The sequence below is a fragment of the Elephantulus edwardii genome, unplaced genomic scaffold (assembly GCF_000299155.1).
Source record: "Elephantulus edwardii isolate Elephantulus edwardi_28Jun2011 unplaced genomic scaffold, EleEdw1.0 scaffold00004, whole genome shotgun sequence".
In the NCBI taxonomy this organism is placed as follows: domain Eukaryota; kingdom Metazoa; phylum Chordata; class Mammalia; order Macroscelidea; family Macroscelididae; genus Elephantulus; species Elephantulus edwardii.
The window spans coordinates 2,364,761-2,386,904 of record NW_006399754.1 but is presented as its reverse complement, the minus strand read 5'-3'; the positions used below and the strand labels follow the sequence as shown (position 1 = coordinate 2,386,904).

Here is a 22,144-nt window from a genome sequence, read left to right as displayed (position 1 = left end):
CTAATGCTTAACTCCACAATAAGGGATTTATCTTTCACTGCTCCACAAATCAGAAAAAAAAGCAAGAGAAAAATAATTTCTTAGGTGCAACATACATAAAAACAAAACAAAAAAACCTCAATATGTACAAAGACACCTTAAGATGAATTTTAGAAAAACAATCTATTAAAGGACTTGTGAAGTTTTACATATAAAGTATAGAAATCTATAACTTTTAGAGCTTCTTTTTTTAAAAAAAAATTTATTTTATTATTTGTGTGTGTGTACCGTCAAATCAGATCTGACTGGTAGAGGAGGAAGACATTGCCCCTCCTTCTCCAGCAGAGCATCTGGTGGATTCGAACCGCATCCCTCTGGGATTGCAATGCAGCTTTTTGCCACTAGGCCACCAGAACTCCCTAGCTTTTAGAGCTTTTAATGGGATCCCTTTTTATACACTAAATTTACTTTAATGTGCAATTACTAAGTAACTTTAAAGGACCAAAAGCATTAACATAAAATAAATCCAACTTATATACACACAGAAATGCACAGTCTTCTGGGAAGTGTTCACACGATGCGGAGGGCAGTAACCTTGATTTGTTTTCCTGTTCATCCTGCATCACAACTGTTCCATCTATTTAAAAAAAAAAAGTGAGATACTATCAAGTTAAAAATCATTCACTATAATATTCAAGAGCCTGTAGTCCAACCTGAATTTTAACTAAATTTCAAGGTAAACATCTGGATCTATTTCTAGAAATTAACTCCTAAATGTTATATACAGGTTATATACATTTCACCGCCCCCCCCCCACCATTTTCTCATGATTCTATTACTATCTCTATTTTTATGGTAAGGTATTTGGGTATTCGCCCCCCCTTTTTGGTCTACTTTTCTTCTCCTCTCTTCTGTTCTTGGTAGGTGCTGTTGAGTTGACCAGGACCCACAGTGACCTTAGGAACAACAGATCTGTAACCTGCCGTCTTATGCCATTCTCAATGTCTCAAATACACTTTGAGCACATTGTTAGAATTACTGTCAACCCACCGTGGTGAGAATCTTCCTCTCTTTCACTGATCTTCTACCTTATCAAGCATGACGTCTTTTTCCAAGGTCTAGTCCCTCATTACAACATGCTCTAAGTAAGTGAGACAAAGTTTCACCATCTTTGCCTCTGAGAAGCATGCTGGTTGCAATTTCTACAGAACATATTTGTTTGTTCTTTTGACAGTCCATGGGATATCCACTACTCTTCTCTAGCATCACAACTCAACAACATCAATTCTTCTTTGGTCATTCTATTCATTGTCCAATTTTCAGATGCATAGCAAATAAAAGACCATGGCCTGAATCAGATGCATCTTGGTCATTATACTGATATCATCATTCCTTAGTGCTTTGGTGAGGTCTCTGACAGTAGACTTTCCCAGTGCAATGTGTCCTGATTTCTTGACTGATACCAAGGGTGGTTGCTGATTGTGGTTTCAGGCAAGATGAAATTGTTGGTAGTTTCAGTCCTGTCTTAATCTATCATGATGTTGACTTTGGCCCAGTAGTGAGGATTTCTGTCTTCTTGATGTTGAGATGTAATCTGTATTGAAGTCTGTAGTCTTTGATCTTCTGCAGCAAGCATGAATTCAGGTTTTCTTCACTTTGCGTGAGCCAGGCTGTGTCTTCTACATAATAAAGGTCTTCCTCTGATCCTGATGCCTCATTCTGCTTCATAAAGTCCAGTTTCTCGAATAATGCAGTCAGCATGGAGACTGAATAGGTATGGAGGAATGATACAACCTTGATGTACAACATTCTTGATTTTGAACCATGCAGGGTTCCCTTGCTCTGTTCAGACAACAGCGTCTTTGTCTAGTTGTAGGTTTTACATGAGTCCAATTAAAGGTTGTAGGATTCCTATTCTTCTCAACGTTAGCCGTAATTTGTGATCCACACAAATGCCTTTGCACAGTCAATAAAACACAAACAGGCCTCCTTCCAATATTCTTTCCTTTCAGATAAGATCCATCTGACACAAGCAATGATGTCTTTAGTGCCACAGCCTCTTGAAAATCTGGCTTGAATTTTGGGTAGTTCCTTGACAGTGTACTGTTCTAGCCATTTTAAAAGTAATCTTCATCAAGATTTGATAATTTCTACTGTCTACTAGATCACCTGTTTTTTTTTTGTTTGTTTTGGAAGGGGAACAAATGTGGATCTCTTCCAGTCAGTTGGTCAGGTAGTTGTCTTCCAGACTTCTTGGTACAGCCTTGTAAGCATGCCCAGGGCTACACTTGTTAGGTGAAATATGTCAATTGTATCTCCTCAATTCCAGGGGCCCTATTTTATGCTAATGCCTTCAATACGGCTTGATCTTCTTTATTACCACCTTTCTTAATCATATGTTAGTCTCTCAAGAGCTTCTGTTTCAGCCAATTATCTTTGGTTTAGTGACTTAGTATCCTTTCCATCTTCTTTTGATTCTTTGTGGGTAACTCAAAATTTTGCCCATAGCATCCTTCAGTACTGCAACTTGAAACTTGAATTTGTTTTTCAGGTATTTCGGCTTGAGAAATGCTAAATGAGTTTTTCCTCTTTTAATTTCCTTGTGAATGTTTCATTATACTACTTTGTATTTATAAGCTGTCCTTTGTAATCCTGCTTATCTCTTGTACTTTGGTATTTCTTCCCTTTGTTCTGGCTTCTTGATTCTCTAGTGAAATTTTCAGAGCCTTTTCTGACATTAAATTTGGTCTTTTTTTCCCTCTCCTGTCACTGTAATGTCCTCTTGCTTTCTTCATGGATGATACACCCTTGATGTCATCCCACAGCTCATCTGATCTTCAAATATCAGTGTTTAGTGCCTCAAACCTGTTTATGAGGTGTTTTTTATATTCAGGAGAGACAGACTCAAGATCATATTTTGGTTCTTGTGGACTAGTTTTAATTTTCTTCAGCTTCAATGTGAACTTGCACATGAGTAACTGTTCCACAGGCCTGGTCTTGACTGCTGATGGTGAGCTTCTCTACTGCGTTTTTGTACAGATGTAGTCAATTTGATTCCATGTGTTCCACTAGGTGAGGTTCCTGTGTATAGTCGCTGTTTGTGTTTTTTTTTTACAAAAGGTAAAATGAACTGCAATGAATATTTCTCTTGGTCTTACCCATTTCTTTCTATACCTAAATTCTATCTCTTCTTTACCTCATCTATTCTTAATATCCAACAAAATCATAATATAAAAATATGACTGTTTAATTAAAAAGCACTATAGAATGTACAACAATGAATGAATGAAAATCTAACTTTTCTGTAAACTTTTGTTAAAATGGCAATTAAAACAAAAATTTTTATTTTAAAAAAGCACTACAGAATCTTGCTTTATTATGAACAGTTGGTACGTGAATTATAGTGACTATTCTGCTGATTCAAAAAAATGTTTTTAATATATTAATATTTCCTCTATCTTACATTGACCTTTGTGTATAGACTAGTTCTATTTCTTAAAAAATTAATAGAAGTTAAATGAAGAAATCTTTTATAATCTAATTATACTCAAGGCTACTCCTTGGTTACTTGAAAAACAGTATCTCTAATCACCTAGGTGATAGAAGAAAGTTTAAAATACGACTGTGGAAAAGAGTAATAAAAATTAAGTTTTATAAACTAAGAATATCTTCTTTTTCCCCCAATCTTTTCACGAGTCTAACAGACACATGCTTACACAAAAGAATAAAGCACACATATAAGCATAATCATAAAAATAAAATCGCTGGAAAGCACAAGTTTTCAAATTAATCATGGAATAAAATAGAGAAGTAATTCTTCACAGAAAGAGTACCTAATCTTTTGTAAGAAGATACAGCAAATATTTATAATTACAGATAAGTTAGGAAAATAAAGTGATTAGTGGTTTGGCAATAGTCTAGGGACTTGAAGTTGGCTCTGGGGTGGCTTGTTTTGGCTTGAGTTCTTTTGTTTCTTCCAGTTTCAACATATATCTTAAAAATCTATGCTAGTCAGAAAACTACTGTTGGAAGGTTTTGAAAACTCACATATGACGATTATATTGCTGTGTATGGTGGGGTCACAACCAGCTCACAGCTGATTAGCTGACCCTCCAACAAGTGTTCAGAGGCAGTAAATTGCACAGAAGGAGAGTGCCCATTTTTTAAAAATGTAATTTATTACAATATCTAATTAGCTCCTTACTGCATTGAGAGAGGAGCCCCAGGAAAGGAAAGGCTCTGTAGGAACGTTTGAACTCCTAGGAAGGGAAAGGAGAGGACCTGCAGCTCTGCTTCTTTATCCAACAAGTTTGGAAGGCTGTAAGAATGTTTCCTCATCTACTGGAGAGTGCCCATTTTTCTCCCTTGGAGTAGCTGGTGGATTCAAATCATGTGTTTTGGGGCTGGCAGTGTAACCACTAAGCCACCAGAGCTAACACTCTCAAATTACTTTCTTTAAAAAACTGCTTTATCACTACAAATAGATAACCTGATAAATTTCAGATGAACAAGACAATTTATATTAATATATATTCCACATTTATACTGATTTATAGTATGTTAAAAGTCCAAAAGCCAAACTCAACTTTCTTTCAGTAGAAAACAGGATACTCTCAAGAAGAAAAAAGTTGTTTAAAATTAGTTTATTATTACCATCTGCTGCATTCAAAAGCCTCTCCCTTGCAAAACTACTGGAACTCCCTTAAGGGTCTATTGATTCCAAATGAGATTGAAAGGTAAAGGTTGATTGCTTCCCACAAGAACCTAATCTTCAAAACTATACCTCACCACTGCTGTTGTGAATACTATTGAATAGCAAAAGCACTCTTTAAAACAGAGAGAAGGTGCTAACCTATATAATCAGAAATTTGAGGCCACAGGTCTTCAGCTTGTGACAATAAACCAAAAATTATTAAAATCTGACAATATTTAACAATATGGTTCATAAGGTTGCTATGAGTTGTGCTTGACTCAATGACACTTAACAAAAACAATAAATGTACTTTTTTACATTTCGGTGAATTTGAGATAGACTAAGGTTTATGTAAGAAGATTTTGATAAGTATATCCATTTTTCTTTTTTCAGTTTTCATTTATATCTTTGATCATTTTTTTTCCTAAATTACAATTCTATAAAGTTGGGAAGTTTGATGGGCTGACAAAACTTTGGAAGATCAAACACAGATCTATAAACTTATGTATACCAGAATTTATCTTTCTGGTGCTGTTTTTCAGCCAAGTAGTTTTATAGCATATTCTAATCTTCACCCTTATATGAGAAAAAAAGTTTCTTATAAAAGATGAACATTTATTCATTCTTTCCCTGGAAGGCTTGCTAAGGTGTGTACTTCTCTATCAGCCTGGGTAAAACTATTTAATAGAAGAAATCTGTGTCTTACACAATGTAGCAACATGAGTTTAACATTTTCTTTTAAATTGTTTAGCTAACCTGACATGTCAAAGAGGGCCTGCTTCACACAAAGAAAATAAGAGTTTGGTATAAGAGATGTACATACCTTTTAGGAAGGCTGAACTGCCATTTATAGTTGCTTGATTCACCAGAATCATTGCTTGGATGTACTCTATTAAGGAAAGAAAACAGTGGTAACTCCCTTTACTCGTGGTGCCAGCCACTGTGTTAACCAATTTACAAATTTTATTTCATCTTCACAACTCCCATGAAGTTCCTCTGATTGGACAAGCAGGCTCAGAAGTAACTTATTTTAAGTTTTATAGCTAGAAAATGACTGAAATGAATTAAAAACAAGCCATATCTGACTCATGAAGAACTGAGAAGGAATAATGAAATGTAAAAATAGTATTCATTTTCTCCCCTCAACACAATGGATTTCTATCAAAAAAAAGCACTAATGTCAGGAAGCATTAGGAATGTTGCTGTTGTTGAGAATGGTTTCAAGTCGTCATGGATTCCATTTCGTGGTGACCCATGTTTGCTAAGTGGGCTTAGTTCTAAAAGAGCTTCCTTGGCTGTAATCCTAATGGAAGCAGGGGACCACACTTTTTCTTCTGTGGTATAAGTGGGGAGATCTAACCTCCCAGCCTTTCCTGGCAGGAGAACACAAACAGATTCTGTCCTGTAGGAACCTGTATAAGAACAGCCGAGGAAGCAAGTGTTTCAAAACCATGTCCTAAAAACAAAACAAAAGGAAACCACTTATGAGGTCTCACGAGTGAAAGAGGTTTCTCTGTTAAGGTCTATGCCACAAAATCAAAGATGGAGGCAGACATAGGAAAAACAAAATAAAAAAACCTCAATGACTGAGCTGACTGCCTACCGACTAAGGAAGTTTTACTTTTAGAAGACGAATACTACAAGTTTTGTTTAAAGTAGGCAAGATACATATTACAAAAAATCCCTACTAGATATCTCTGAATGATGGAGTAATGGGTAATTTTTCTTGTAAGACAAGGGTATTATTTTGCAACTCTCATCCCTTCAAACACAAAATACACAGGGGTGGGGGTGGGGAGTGGGTGTGAAAGGGGGAAGGGGGAGGAAGAAGATAAAAATGAGGAGGGGGAGGGAACTGTAGCCTAGAGTTGAGCACCTGTTTTTCACAGTAATTATCATCATTCACATGTATATAAAAAGCAGGTTTTTAGAGAACCATAAAGACAATTAGAACATAAGAGTCTTAGAAAACAAATTATTTTTACTTATAAAACAAATACCAGAAATGTAGGATGATGCTATATTCCCAGTCTCATCAATTCCTGGGGCTTTATATTTTACCAATGTCTTCCATGCACCTTGAACGTCTTCCCTCATTACCATACTATCACATGCTACTTGAAACAGTTCAGTGTTGATCAATTCTTTTTTGTATAATGACTCTGTGATTGGATTAATTTTTCAGTTCTTTCGGCTAGAGAAAAGCCAAGCATATTATTCTGTTTTTATTCTCCAATTGCAGCTCTTTGCACATTCCACTTTAATATTTTGCCTTGCCTTCTTGAGCTGCCTTTTGAAATCTTTATTGTTGTTGTTGCAAAAAGCTCTATTGTTTCATTTGGTCCAAGGCTTGGGCAAAGGGCTTCTGTGTCGGTAAGATTCTACAGGACGGTGGGAAAGAGAAACTTACTGCTGATGGCAGGGAGACACAGAGGTTCTCCCTACAGGTACCTGCAGTCCCCTAGCCATGCTTGAGGGTGAAACGCTCAAAGAGATACTTGCCCAGCCCAGCCCAGCCTGGGGGCTGCCCAGTATTCTAATGTTGGTCAGATGGTCACCCATCTTCTTTAGCAGTTTCACTTCCTCATCCAGGAAGTGGTTCTCCAGAAAGTCAGAGATGGGGGCCAGTGTGGGCAGAACCTATGCCGTGCAAATCCAGAAGGGCCTGGTTTAGGTTCTTCTCCAAGGCCAGTGCTGCTTGCATGGCGTTCTGTGTACCCCACTCATCCTGGGATGGCTTCTGGATATCCTGGAAGAGGACACGGCCGCCGCACTGGTTTTGCAGCTTCAAGAGCCACTCGGCACCCTTGCACTTCTCCTTCGCCAACTTGTGGAAGAAGTGTCCTACACCTTCCAAGGCCACCTCATCACGGTCAAATAAAAACCCAGAGAGGCAGGTTGACCAGATGGTTGATACCAGCCTCCGCTTCGGCAGAATAATTTTGACGGATCTGAGAGCTCATAGTTAGTTGAGTTTTGGGGCTAACAAAAAAAATGGTGTTAGCTAGTCCCAAAAATAGGAGATGGCTAAGATGATCTGGATGTTACGCCTGGAGATGAAGTTGGAGGGTAGTTGGAGGCTGGAAGGGGGATTCGCCGGGTCTGTTCCATCCAAGCACTTCCGTCCAAACACTGTTGAAGCTAGAGAAAGATCCATGGGACCGCTGGGGAACTCCTTTTGGAATATTTTCTTCATCTCTTTTACTTTGGCTTTTCTTCCTTTTGTATGGGCTTCTTGATGCTCTAGTACAATTCTGAGTGTCTCTTATGATGTCCATTCTGGCCTTTTCTTTCTCCTGTATCTTTGTAACTAACTTTTGCTCTCTTCATGGACACGGTCTTTGATGTTATCCCACAATTCACCTGGTCTTCGAGCACTAGTGTTTAGTGCGTCATATCTATTCTTGAGATGATTTTTAAATTCATAGGTGGGTAGATTAATAAATTCAAGTTGAGATAGGCTCAAGGTCTTATTTTGTTTCATGCTGACTTAATTCTTCTTCAACTTCAATATGCATATATGTAAGTCAGCACTAAGCCTGCTTTTTATCTGACAATTCTTCCCAAGGATATAGTCAATTTAACTCCTGTGTAGTCCATCAGGTGAGGTCCAGGTATATAGTTACCCATCTGTGTTTCTTTAAAAAGGTATCTGCAACAAATAAATCTTTGAATGTGCAAAATTCAATCATTCAATTTCCAGTTTCATTTCTGTCACTAAGGCCATACTTTCTAACTATGAGTCCTTCCTCATTGCTTTCACCTTCTGCATTCCAGGCATTATTATTATTAATGCATCTTTAGTCAATTTCAGACCACAAAAGTGGGTACAATTCCTCATTTCCCTCTATTTTGGCCTTAGCTGCTGGTATGTCTATTTGTGTGATAGATGTATTAATAGATCTTCCTTGAACATGACTGGATAGTATCTTGTCACATACAGTAATGCACTTCAGAAAGATTTTGCATTGGTCTTTTAAACATGAATGTAACCTCATTCTTCTTCAACTTTTCATTTCTAGCATAGGAGATCATATGATCTGATTCATGGTGACAAATGCCAGTCCATTTCAGCTTACTAATACCTAATCTGAAATAAAAGTGAGGAAGTCTTGGAACACTTGCTGCAGAAGATCAAACACTGTAGGCTTCAATATGGATTACTTCCCAAGAAAACAAAAATTCTCACCACTGGATAGACAGGCAACATCGTAACAGATAAAAGATTGAAACTGTCAATGACTTCATCTTACTTGGACTTACAACAAATACATTTGGTACCTGCAACCAGTAGATGAATTTGACTGGCAAAATCTGCAGTCAGGGATGTCTCCAAATAAATGAGAAGCAATGATGTTAGTTTGAGGACTAAGGTGCACTTGATTCAGACTATGGCCTTTACAATCATTTGCTATGCATCTGAGAGCTGGATAATGAATGACAGAAGAAAAACTGATGCCTTTGGATTGTGGGGTAGGAGGAGAGTACTGAATATCCCATGGACTGCCAAAAGAACAAAAATATGTCTTGGAGATGGAGCAGCCAGAGGCAAGGATGGCAAAGCTTCGTCACACATACTTTGGTCCTGTTGCTAGGAAAGGCTTGGAGAAGAACACCATGTTTGGAAAGGTGCGGAGTATGGCAAAAAAAGAGGAAGACTTTCCACCAGCTGGATTGACACAGTGACTACAGTGATGGGCTTGAGGGCATTAGATTGTGAGGTTGGCAGAGGACAGAGTGCAGATTTGTTTTTTATAGGGCTGCTAAGCATCATACTTGACTCAACAGCACCTAACAATAACAGTGCCTAGACTCACTAGAAAAGATCTGTATATGTTTCTATTCCTAAGAAAGGAAATCCAACAGAATGTGGAAATTATTGAACATCACTGATATCACATGTAAGCAAAATATTGCTAAAAATTATAAAAAAATGGCTAGAACAGTGACAGAAAACTGTCAGAAGTTCAAGCTAGGTTTAGCAGAGGGATATCATTACTAGTATCAGATGGAATTTGAATCAAAGCAGAGAAAAACGGAAGCTATGGCTAACATTAAGAATGGGACTCCCACAATACGCAGATGTGATCTTGTGAAACCTGTACCAAGAAGCTGCTGTCGGAACAGAGCAAAGGAATGTGCAAAGGAATACTGCATAGTTTAAAAAGAAAGGTGTGCATGAGGGCTGTATCCTTTCTCCATACCTATTCAATTGAAATCCTTAGTAAATCATTCAAGAAACTGAATTTTATGAAGAAGAATGTGGCATCAGGATTGGAGCAACTCATCAACAATCAGCATTATGCGGATTATACAACTTTGTTTGCTGCAGAAGATCAAGGACTACAATCTTCACCTTCAATATGAATTGCACCTCAACATAAAGAAGACCAAAATCCTCACCACTGGACCAATAGCCAATATTTTGATAGATGAACAAAAGACTGAAGTTGTCAATGATTTCATTTTACCTAGATCCACCATCAACAGCTTTGGTACAGCAGTCAGGAGACATACTGTACTAGGAAAGTCTGCTGTCAGGGACTTCTCCAAAGTCTGGAAAAACAATGTCAGTTTAAAGATGAGGGTGAACCTGATTTAAGCCATGGTCTTTTCAATTACCTGCCATGCATCTGAGATCTGGACAATGAATTAGAATAACAAATGAATAATTGATGACTTTGACCTGTGTGGTACTGTGAAGAACAAACATTTATGTCTTGGAGTAAGTGTAGCCAGAGTGCTCCTTAGAGGCAAGGATGGTGAAGCTTCGTTTTGCATACTTTGGGCAGGTTACCAGGAGGCTATTCTTTGAAAAGACATCATACTTGGAAAAGTGGAAGGTCAGTGAAAGAGAGGACAGCTCTCAACCAGATGGATTGACACAGTGACTGCAGCAATGAGCTCAAGAATGTTAGAGATGATGAGGATGGCACAGGATAGGAAACGGTTCAGATCTGTAACAACAACAACAACATCTCCCAGTGAGCAATATTTAGCATCAAAGTGAAGTATTTTATTGTTTAATACCTTTATTTGTGGCAGTCCCATCTTTGATCTTTTTTTTTAATGATTCCAGAACATTTTGTACTTGCTCAAATATAAAGTCGACTTTCCCATCATCTTCCAGCTCCATCCAGAAAGTTTTTGCATCACCTGGGGGGGGGGAAAAGTCCAAGAGGGCAACTAGAGTAGACTGTTAAGTTCCCCAAAATGCATGTCAGAGAAAAATAAAAATTCAGTTTGGTCTGTCACTTCCCCAGAAGCAAAAAAGATTTTAGTCATGTTTCTTTGTGAAACATGAAAAAATATGAAACCCCAAAAAATATGATCTGATAATCTCATTTCTGCTAATTTTAAAAAGATATTTAACATTTAAGTGACCCTATTTCTTGATTAGAAAAAAATGGATGACTTCATTCTACAGTGACAATAAGGTTTAACCACAGAGACACAGAACTTTTAAAATGTTTAACAATACAATTTCCATTGAGTAGGAGAGTGAGTGGATGGTTTTGGAATAAAACATCTCAACAATGGCTGAAATAATTATAAGTATCCGTCAGTCTTACTTTTTAACATTTTTTATATTTACTTTACAATACAAATTCAACTCATTGCCATTAAGGTGGAACTGACTAATAGCTGATCCATAGCGGGTTTTAGAGGCTGTCAACTGCCCACGAGGAGATGGCCCATCTTGCTCCTGAGCAACAGCTGGTGGATTTGAACCAGTTGCCTTTGGGTTGGTATCTCAACTCCCTAGCACGAGGGCACCAGAGCTTACTTTAAAATCATAAAACAAATCAAAATGATGTTTAAAAAGTTTTTATAAAGAGAAGGTCATTTTTTTGAAGTCCATTAAGTTACTTATGCCTGAATTAAAATTTTCCTAGAAATAATCCTTTTAAAGCAAAAAACAGAATGAGGAAGGCAAATAAAATTAATTGACCAAAGCAAAATCTCTCATTTAATGCATATTTTTCAAAGCAATTTAAAAAAATACCTGTTGTTTTATGCAAACTTTAAAACGCTAAAGCTAACATAAAATCATAGCTAAGCTATGAAAATTAATAGTGCCTTAAGCAAAGGAAGGATAGATTAAGATTTTCATTTTATAAAGCTCATTTGTGAAACCACAGAAAAACTTAATGGGCAGAAAACCAAGTTAATGTATAATAATAATACATTTTCCTTGATAAAAATGGCATCTAGGATCTCTTCCTTGTAAATAAAGAGAGAATCTTCGCCAGGAGTGAGGCCTAGATCCTGGAGTCCCAATTTCATCTGGGAAAGAAACTTTCCCCAAAGGACATCTCTGGCTAATTAGTGTTGCTGTCACTGTAATACGGCACTGCATGGCACCCAGTTCTAATCCACACTGACTGCTCCATGGGAGAAAGGTGGGCAATCTCCTCCCATTAAATTAACTTCCTATGAAAACTTGCGGGAGGGTCAGCTATGGGTTGGTTCTGACGCAATGGCACACAACAATAACTACAAAAACCATCATTGTGATGGGCCCAGGAGGGATGCTACCTCCTTGTTAACACTTTGGTCCTTGTCCTTGCATAGTACACAAGTGCACTCTACTTTGAACCTCCCATAGTGCAGGTGAGTCAAGGTTTCAATATTTGAAACAAATGTATACGAGGAGGGGAAAAAAAAGATAAAAAAAAAAATCAACTGTTGGTGTCTTAGCATGAATCAAAGCAGTGACATCAAACGGTCATGTTAATGATATTTTTTTAACAATTTCACTCAAGAATGTTCTTAAGAAAGTCATCTGGGACAGCTTTATCCACAGAGTATTTTTTCTACATGCCTTTGTGGTGGGTATTGAGTGCGATCATAAAAGCCTGTTAGCAGGCATCTGTATGGAACAAAGACATATGAAGAAAATCAAAGACATATGGCAACAACTGGTTCAGAGGACTAATGAACCATGTTAATGTTAACTCCTGAGACTAGAACTAGATGATGCAAAGTTACACCTACCAATTGTGTGGAAAAAGTATATGAGGTCCTGAACACAGTGTTAGGAAAATGTGGAGCAAAATAAAATCAACGCACTTAACAAAACCTAGAAAAATGCAAAGCACAAATAGTAAATATTGTTGTTATGTGCCGTTGAGTCGCTTGTGACTCATAGGGACCCTATTTTCAACAGCCCTAAACTCTGCTTTGCCCTGTGCCAATCACACCGTCTCTGATAAACCCATCCCGATTACCCCAGTCACTGAATCAATCCGCCTCATAGAGGGACTTCCCCTCCTGCGCTGTCCCTCCGCCCTACCAAGCATGATGTCCCTCTCCAAGGATCGGTCCCTCCTTACAAGATGTCCAAAGTATGTTAGACGGAGCCTCAGAATCCTTGCCTCCAAGGAGCCGCTCGGTTTGACCCTTTCCACGATCAATGTGTTTGCTCTACCTAGTCCATGGTACCCTCAATACTCTTCTTCAGCACCACAGCTCAAAGGCATCAATTTTCCCTCTTAACGGGTTCAAATTTATTAATCTCATTTAGGAGGTTCCTAGACAGGAATGCAGACCATGACAAGAACATCTACTTGTATTAGGAATGCAAGAAAGCCTTGCTTGAGGGCAGGAGGGAAAGGTGCTGACCTAAGTAACTTTGGAATGGAGAGTAAAATATGTTAAGGTGAGACAGTAAGACCTGTGCATAAGCATTCTAATTAATATGGTTACTTCTTAGGTCATTAAAAAATCCTGCTTTTGCCACATCTGTGTACTGGAATTGAGTAGCTGATTTAATGGATAGTGGAAGGCAGGTTTTTCTCTGTTGGAATGAGAGCTTACAAATAGGAAGCTAGAATAGAATAATCCATGTGATCATGGATTAGAGTTGGAAATGGAAGCATAAACTCATGCCTAACTTAATTTGGGAGCATCTATATTGGTTGCTTATAGAAAACCCCTGGTTATTACATATAGAGGTTTCCCCACTAGGCAATAGATTATTACTATGAAACTTTTCTTGAGCTGAAACAGTACAAAGAATCATCAATTTCTAAGGGAAACATTTTTGAGTATTCTTAAACCTAAAAAACATACCAAGAAACACATAAAAATGAAAACAACACAGACATATGGTATCCACAGACTTATTCAAGGCTATATGTGTCTGATGCTGAGCGGATTCCCTGGGAAGGAATGTCACTTTCACTGCTGGGGGGAGTCCTATCTCCTAAAAGGCTTGCTTTCTGTCTTTTCCATAAAAGTGAAATCTTCTTTGCATGTCTCTTGGTTAGTTAAAACAAGTATGAATGTTGCTCTTTGTAAAAATGATTTTAAATCAAATGTTAGAAAAACAAGGGACGGGGAGCTCTGGTGGCCTAGCGGCAAGAAGCTGCACTGCAATCCCAGAGTTGCACAGTTCAAATCCACCAGATGCTCTGCTGGAGAAGGAGGGACAATCTCCTCCTGTACCAGTCAGATCCAATTTGATGGTACACACACAAAAAAGATAATAAAGTAAAACTTAAAAAAAAAAAAATTTAAAAAAAGAAGAAAAACAAGGGACAACTATACTTCACTGCATTTTCAGCTGAGAAGCCACTTGAGTAGCAACACATGTATCAGCCAGATCTTGGTTTCTTCAGGGCGTAGTCTAATGACAGAAACCATGGCTCATTCAAACAATGATTCCAGGACTAGAGCAGGAAATAGATAACTGATGATCCTATATACCAGAAAATAAGGAAGTGGAAACAAAATAAAGCCTATATTGATGCGGGTATGTCCAAGGAACACAGGCTTCAATCCAAAAAATTCCCAATGGCCAAAGGTGGAACAATTTAAGCAAGAAAATAAAAAAAAAAATACTGAATTATAACCCAAAGTGTAAAATAAATATCCATGAGCCTTACTTATGGTATGAATGAGACACATCTACCTTGCAGAATATTCCAAATAATCAATTTGTCTGTTTGTCTGCCTCCCCCCCCTATCTATCTATCTATCTATCTATCTATCTATCTATCTATCTATCTATCTATCTATCTATCTATCTATCTATCGACTGCTCTCATTCTTTAAATGTGCCCTGTAAAGATTTTCTTCCACAAAATACAGTCTGGAAAGGGATAAAAAAAAAAGAATGGAGAAATCTGGCAATACAATAACAGCCAAGCAAACAAGGTCAATATGTAAATTACTGAATCACATTATTATATGTACCCTTGATACTCTGTAGTAGTATCACTCCCAAAAACCACTCTAAGGAGAAAAATAGCAGAGCCACAACAGGAACATCACACCAATATTCCATAAAACTGTTGCGGATCATAAAAAAAAAGGAAAGTCAGACAAATTATCACAGCCAAAAGGTGACAAATGCAATAATATAATCTGGTGTCCTGTGTGGGATCATGCGACAAAAGAATCCATTAGGCAAAACCAAAAGAAATTGAAACAAGTTTTTGGGTTTAATTAATAATAATGCTTATGAATGGTAACGAATGGACCACACTATGTAAGATATTAACCACAGGGAAAACTGGGTGCAGAGCATCCAGAAACAATAAAGAACAGTGTATATACAACTTGAATTTTTCGGTAAGTCTAAAAAAAAGATCTAGAAAAATTAAGTCTATTTTTAAAAAGAAGTACATTAAATTACTGATTTAGGATTACTGATACAAGATTAATTATAAAGATAGTGAAAATTTGTGGCTACATGAGACTAAGGGAGCTGTGGTGGCTCAGTGGTAGGGAGTTGCACTTCTAACCCAAACACATGTGGTTCAAACCCACTAGCTGCTCCACAGAAGAGAGATGGGCAGTCTTCTCACATGCAATTTACTGCCTCTGAAAACCTCCTGGAGGGTCAGCTATGAGCCTGTTACAACTTGACAGGCCACAACAGGTACACAACAACAACGTGAGACTAAACTCGTTAATTCCATCAACAAATCTTGAACATTAACAAAATTAACTTGTCTACATTAAAATATAAAGTTTAACAATATATTCTTCCACTTACCATTCTTTTCTCCCATCTTCTAGTGTTGTTTATAAATATAAAACTGAAAATTAGCTTTAGCAAAAAAGGATGAATGATATAAATTTGATTGGAGAATATTACTGGAATACAAAGGTGGTCTCTGAAATTTACAGTTCTCCGGCAAAGAGCAACATTATACAATTTTAAAAAGGATTTTTTTTTATGCTCAAATTTTCAAACAGAAACTGTGGTTGAAGAAATTTTCATAAATGATCAATAGTCCAACATATGACAAGTCTATGAAACTTCATAAAGTAGATGTTTACAGTCATATTAGATCATCAATGATTTAAAAAAAAAACACCAAAAAAATAACGCCATCTTCTCATCCACAAATGGATAACATTCTGTAAAGAAAACAATAGTGTATATTTGTAAAAAGCAAAATATGTAGAAAATATGTCACAACAACACAAATAATTTACAAGAAGAATACATAACTAGAGAAATTCTGCAAAATATCAAAATTTAAAAAATTAGAGAAAAGAATCATAATCACACCATGAATAGTTAATACTTGTAAATTAACATTGAGACTCACTGTTAATTAGTAATTTGAGTATTTCATTTTAGAAATATTTTTAAACTGGGCATAATATTAAATGCTTTATAAGGTTGTTGTGAGGAACTTAGAAGAGTGCCTGGCAAATAATAAAAGCTAGCATTTATCATTATTCTTCTGGTACGCAACTTTAAAATGAGGGTCACTATGAGTCTTACTTGATTTGACAGCACCTAACAACAAAAAGAAGTGCAAAAAGTTGTCAAAGTTGTATCCTTTCTCCATATGTATTCAATTTCTATGCTGAACAAGTAATTTTAGAAGTTGGACTACAAGAGGAATAATGTGGCATCAGAATTGGAGGAAGACTTATCAACAACTCACATTATGCAGATGACACAACCTTGCTTGCAGAAAGTGAAGATAACTTGAAGCACTTACCAAAGATGACAGACTTCAGCCTTCAATATGGATTATAACCCAAAATCAAGAAAACAAAATTCCTTACTACTGGACCAACAGGCAACATGATGATAAATGGAGAATAAATGCCTTTGAGTTGTAGTGTTGGCCAAGAACACTGAATATCCCATGAGTTGCTAAAAAAAATACACGTCTGTCTTGGAGGGAATGAAATCTAGGTGCTCTTTGGAGGCAAGAATGATGAAACTTGGTCTCACATACTTTGGGCAGATTACCAAAAGAGGTCAATCTTTGGAAAAGGTATTATTCTGGGAAAAGTAAAGGGTCAGTGAAACAGAAGACGACCCTCACTAAGACAGACTGACACAGTGCATGGGCTCAAGTGTATCAGACATCACGAGGCTGGTGCAGGATGGAACAGGGATCAGATGTGCTGTTCACAGGGCTGCGTTGAAGGCATAGTCAGCTGATGGTACCCAATCACAACACAAGTGCAAAAATCCTCCCTGGACATTATTTATATTATTTGTTTGTGCAGTATTACAAATCAAGTGGAAACAAATATACTTTCTCTATATCCAATATTTCCTTAGAATAAACAGCCAGAGGTAGAACTACTACTAGGTTAAAAAATGGATGAAAAATTTCCAAATATAAGTCAAGCATATGGTGAATTCTTTTTCCACCTCCAAATCAAATTCATTGACATGTTGGAAGTTTTAAAAACAGAAAGTACATAATCACATAAACAAAAAGAACTCTCTAAGGACCAAGCCTGTGAGGCCTCCCTGGGGAAAGGGAAACAGATGGGTGGATGCTGAGGCTGCTCCTGCCAACTGCCATCACAACACAGACCAGGAAGGAATATAGAGAAGACGAATACCTCACTGAGTTACTGGACATCCCAGGAAGGCTATCCCAAGACTTAACAAGTCCACCAATCTGAAGGACTTGTATTCAAGAGAATGAATATCCAGGAACAATTTTAAATCAAAGTATTTTCATGTTATATTGTCAAGCATTAAACTAGGTACTCCCAAAATATGTGTTAACTGGGGGTGGACCATGATTCTGAGTGGAGTGCAAGTTACATGACTTAATGATGGGATCAGCCAATCAGTTGCAAGGTGACTGGAGTGAGATATAACAAACATCCTTACTCATGTCAGAGTCCTGATACAAAGGAAGTGGAGTTTCCCTGGAGTCAGCTAAATGAGCAGACATGCAGGGACCTGACTACTATTTAGAAAAAAGATCTAAGAGCAAAATGCAGTCTATGAACCCAATATCCCAGAGAATCTTCTGGGCCCAGGGAAAGACGGATGCTAGGCATGTGGAAATCTCCCAGGAATGCCAGCCCCACAGATGCTGAAAGGAGACAAAGACTCTCCTTCAGAGCTAAGAAGGAGAGAAAACCTTCTCCTAGAGTAAGTATTCCTGAATTTGGATTCTAGACTCTTAAATTGTCAAAGAATAAATTTGTCTGTTGAAACCATTCATTCATCGGTTACAGTAGCAACAGATAACCAAGAAAAATATCCTCAAAGAGCTAAAGAAGGGCATTAAACACAACAAATAACATATATTTGTGAAGAAATAACAAATTAGGTATCTTTGGTGCAGAATTATTTGCTGAGATAAATTTAACAGATGGCTCAATAACAGAAGAGACTCAATGGAAAATTCAGTAACCTGGAACACTGAGCTAAGTAACTCACCCAGAAGGCAGAACAAAATAATATTAAGATTAAGGAGAAAATAAGATAGAATATGGAGAAGAGGCGATAATAATGAAGAATTTCCCCAACAGGCAAAGCAAATTGGTAAAAGTTCCCACAGTATGTTGAGCAGGATAAGCGTCTTAGTTCACAATCCAAGACAAACTCTTTAAGATTTCCAGAACATCAAAAATAACTATTAAGTCTCACAAGCCTTTAAAAGAAAAATCTAGATTATTTACAAAGGAACAGGTATCAGCATGGTAACCAGACTTAGTAGAAATAAATTCTAGATGTAAAGTATTAAGGGGAAAAAGTCTGGGTCCAGAGTTCATTTCTAATTAAGCTATCATTAACTAAAGAACAAAATAAAACAACTCAAACTTATTGATTCTGATAGAATAGCATGTAGGGAAATATTTAAACTTTAAATGAATCTGTTCATTAGACAATGAGAACATGTAAATTCTTGGCTTACATTTTTCTATTAAGTATAACCTTAACAAATAAATAAGAATCAGCGTGAACTTGGCAAAAGACCTCTTTAAAGTTTAAACATACAAAGATGTCACTTTAAGGATGCACTTAACTCAAGCCGTGGTCTTTTCAATTGTCTCACATGCATATGAATGCCAGAAAATGAAAAAGGAAGACTGAAAAGTTGATGAATTTGTAGTGCTGACAAAGATTCACAGGAGAACAAATGAATCTATCTTGGAAGAAACAGAGATAGAGATAACAAATGAATCTATTTTGGAAGAAAAAGAGCTGGAATGTTCCTTAGATGCAAGGGTGGTGAGAATTCATCTCACTTACTTTGGCCATTGTCATCAGGCAGGACCAACCCCCTCCCCAAGGGTTCAAAACAAAACCACCACCAAAGGAGACCCTTGATAAGTTGATTGAAACAGTGGTTATAATACTTATGCTTGTGAGGGGTGGTGTAGGATGGACAGAGTGTCAAATCTCAGTAATTAAACAAATGAAAAGAAAAATGAATATCCTTTTCATTCATGGAGCTCAGGTAGGCTAGTAGGTGCTGCTAACCCAAAGGTATGCAGTACTAATCTACCAGCTGCTCCCTAGGAGAAAAATAGGCAATTGCTTCCTCTATGACATATAGCCCCTGAAAACCTACTGGAAGGTAAAATACAACTAGGTTCTGACTCAATGGTGATTTACAGCTGAGGCCAGTTGAGCCCCAGCCTGATTTCAACAAAGCATATTTGCTCTTAAAAAAAAAAAAGGGTGATTTACAATGACAACAATCCAACATCACAAAGGCAAATATTAAAAATATTACGCTAATGTTGGTTTTGAAAGTAGGGAAACGAAACCCATAAATTAATTAGAGGTATTATGGAGGCAAATTTGGTGTTACCTATGAATATTGAAAATGTTCTAATGTGAAGCCAACCAAATACATTTTAAGGTTTAAATCCTTGAGAAATTGCCTATGAGTACCAAAAAACACAAAGATTTGTCTTATAGCACAGTTTCTAAGGAAAAAATGGTCATGCACAGAAAGGCAAATATGCTATAGCGATACATTAGAACATCATTCAGCATCAGTAAAAAGAATCTGATCTGTACATCATAATTCTTACAAACTGCAAAGAAATTCCCCTAATGAAACCACTGCTGTTGAGTTGCTTCTGACTCATACTGACTCTATACTGAGTTTTCCATAAATTGCAATGGTGTAAAGCTTTATGATGGAGCTGCAGTGGTAGAGTCTACAGAGAGCTGTACAACCAGCCCAGTCTGCACTTGTAAATTAAACCCACCAGCAGCTCCATGGGAAGATGGGCAATCTCCTGCAATATGACTTACAGCTTTGGAGATCCGCTGGGGAGGTTCGGCTATGAGTTGGTTCTGACTCCACAGCAATAAGTTCTAGCTTTTAAAGTCTGAAATCTTTAGAGGAGGAGACTGCCAGTCTTTCTCTCTATGACTTTTTGGTTAGTAGTGCAACACTTAGGAACACTTCCGTAAGAACTATTCCATCATAAATGGCAAAAAAATTGTCTGATGGGGAAATTAAAGTATATTATTATTTCCATCAAAGAAAAAGATTATATACTACTTTGAAATTATTAAAACCCTTGATGATTAGATGAAATAAAGAGGGTAAAAAATTCCTCTCGATCTTTTTTCTTTTCTTCATGCTTTTTCATCCACATGAGAATGAAAAAACACACAAAAAAACCCAAAACCACATACACACAAAGATTACAAATGCTTATACTTGTAGATAATATTTACGCATAAAAAAGGACTAGAAAGTATTACACCAAAGTAACCAAAATGTTACATGTGCAAAGTAAGGAATTTAGGAATTACAGCATGTGGTCTTTTATCTATAATGTTTTAATTTTGTAAAAGAAGAGAGTGAAAGCGTGTATGTCATTTTAAAAAAGGAATGGCCCACTCTAAAACCTTCTGAGGCATGTTGCCAAGCTGTCTTTCAGAAAGGTTCTATCAGTTTATACTTCCTATAGCACATCTCACTATTATGAGAGATGGAGAAAAGACTGAAGTTGTCAACAGTTTTAGTTTGCCTGAATCCACAATCAACACCCATGGTAGCAGCTGTAAAGACATCAAAAGATGTGTGCACTGTGAAAAATCTGCTGTTAATGAGTTCTCCAAAGTGCTTAAGAGCAAAGATGTAAGTCTAAAGACTAAGGTATGTTTGAGCAAGGCAGTGGTACTGTCATTTGCTTTGTGCATGTATGAAGGTTGGACAATGAATAAGGAACACTGAAGAAGGCTTCATGACTTTGAATTGTGGTGCTGATAAAGAGTACTGAGTATCCCATGATCTGCCAAAATTAATTTGTCTTGGAGAAAGTGCAACTGAGGTTGCCTTGGAAGCAAGGATGGCAATGCTTTATCTCACACACTGTGGTTATGTTGTCAGGAAGGGCCAGTCCTTGGAAAAAGACAGTGATTCTAACAGGCTAGTACAAGACAGATTGTGAGGATGGTGCAGGCTAAGTCAAGGCTCTGTTCTTGCTCATAGGATTGTTGTGGGTCAGAGGAGACTTAAAGCACCTAACAACAAAATCAGCAAAAGCCTTTCAAAGAAACCTGTCACTCATCTTTGCAAAAAAATTCAAGAATAAAGGAACTTTAGTAGGTAAAAAAAAAAATCTATAAAACACAGGCTAAGATGACAATTTAAATCATTCATAGCCAGAAAACTTAGATATGAACATAATTGGGATTTTAAATTTTGTTCCTTTGTCGACTCTCCCAATTTTGCTTCAAGTTAATGGTTCTTTATTTTTAGGCTTTTAAAAAAACCGCATGCTCCCTTCTTGGGTTCTTTCTGGTTTAAACAATTAACATTTATTGTCAACCATTAGTTAAGCACATTCCTAAATATTTCGGATTTCATATGTTCTTATTTAATCTGCATAACAATATGAACTAAATTAGCAATTTAGTTTCTGTGTCTCTAAGAGTTGCCATGTTAGCCAAAATGTCACAGGCTCCAAAAAGGAGACTTTCAAACATGAACTATATTTTCCTTTAGAGTAAACTACGGCAAGTGTCTGCAGAACGGCTTCAGAGCCTATATTCTTGAATTCTCTCTTTACTGCCTCCAGGTTACATCTCAGCTTGGCCTCATTCATTAATATGTACAAGATTCATTGTAGAGTCCTACATGCTGAAGGGCAGTTAATTACATACGTCCTCCTTATCTGAATACTTCTTGAGTTGTCATTGCCTGGGAGTCCCTTAAGAATTGAACTCCACTCTGTGATCTTGCATAAGTGATTTCACTTATTTAGGGC

General features: G+C 37.1%; 1 protein-coding gene and 1 pseudogene across 1 annotated transcript in view; both read right to left on the bottom strand.

Moving 5' to 3' along the window:
* Positions 1-15,693, bottom strand: part of SETDB2 (SET domain, bifurcated 2) — a 45,357-nt gene extending 29,664 nt beyond the window's left edge. The window contains exons 1-4 of the mRNA XM_006879504.1: positions 15,678-15,693; positions 10,703-10,828; positions 5,496-5,561; positions 523-616 (exon numbers count right to left, since the gene is read on the bottom strand). Of these exons, the coding sequence (XP_006879566.1) occupies positions 523-616; positions 5,496-5,561; positions 10,703-10,828; positions 15,678-15,693 (302 nt within the window). The remainder of the gene's footprint in view (positions 1-522; positions 617-5,495; positions 5,562-10,702; positions 10,829-15,677) is intronic.
* On the bottom strand, positions 7,134-7,694 carry LOC102873830 (annotated as a pseudogene).
* Positions 15,694-22,144: the final 6,451 nt, after the last annotated feature.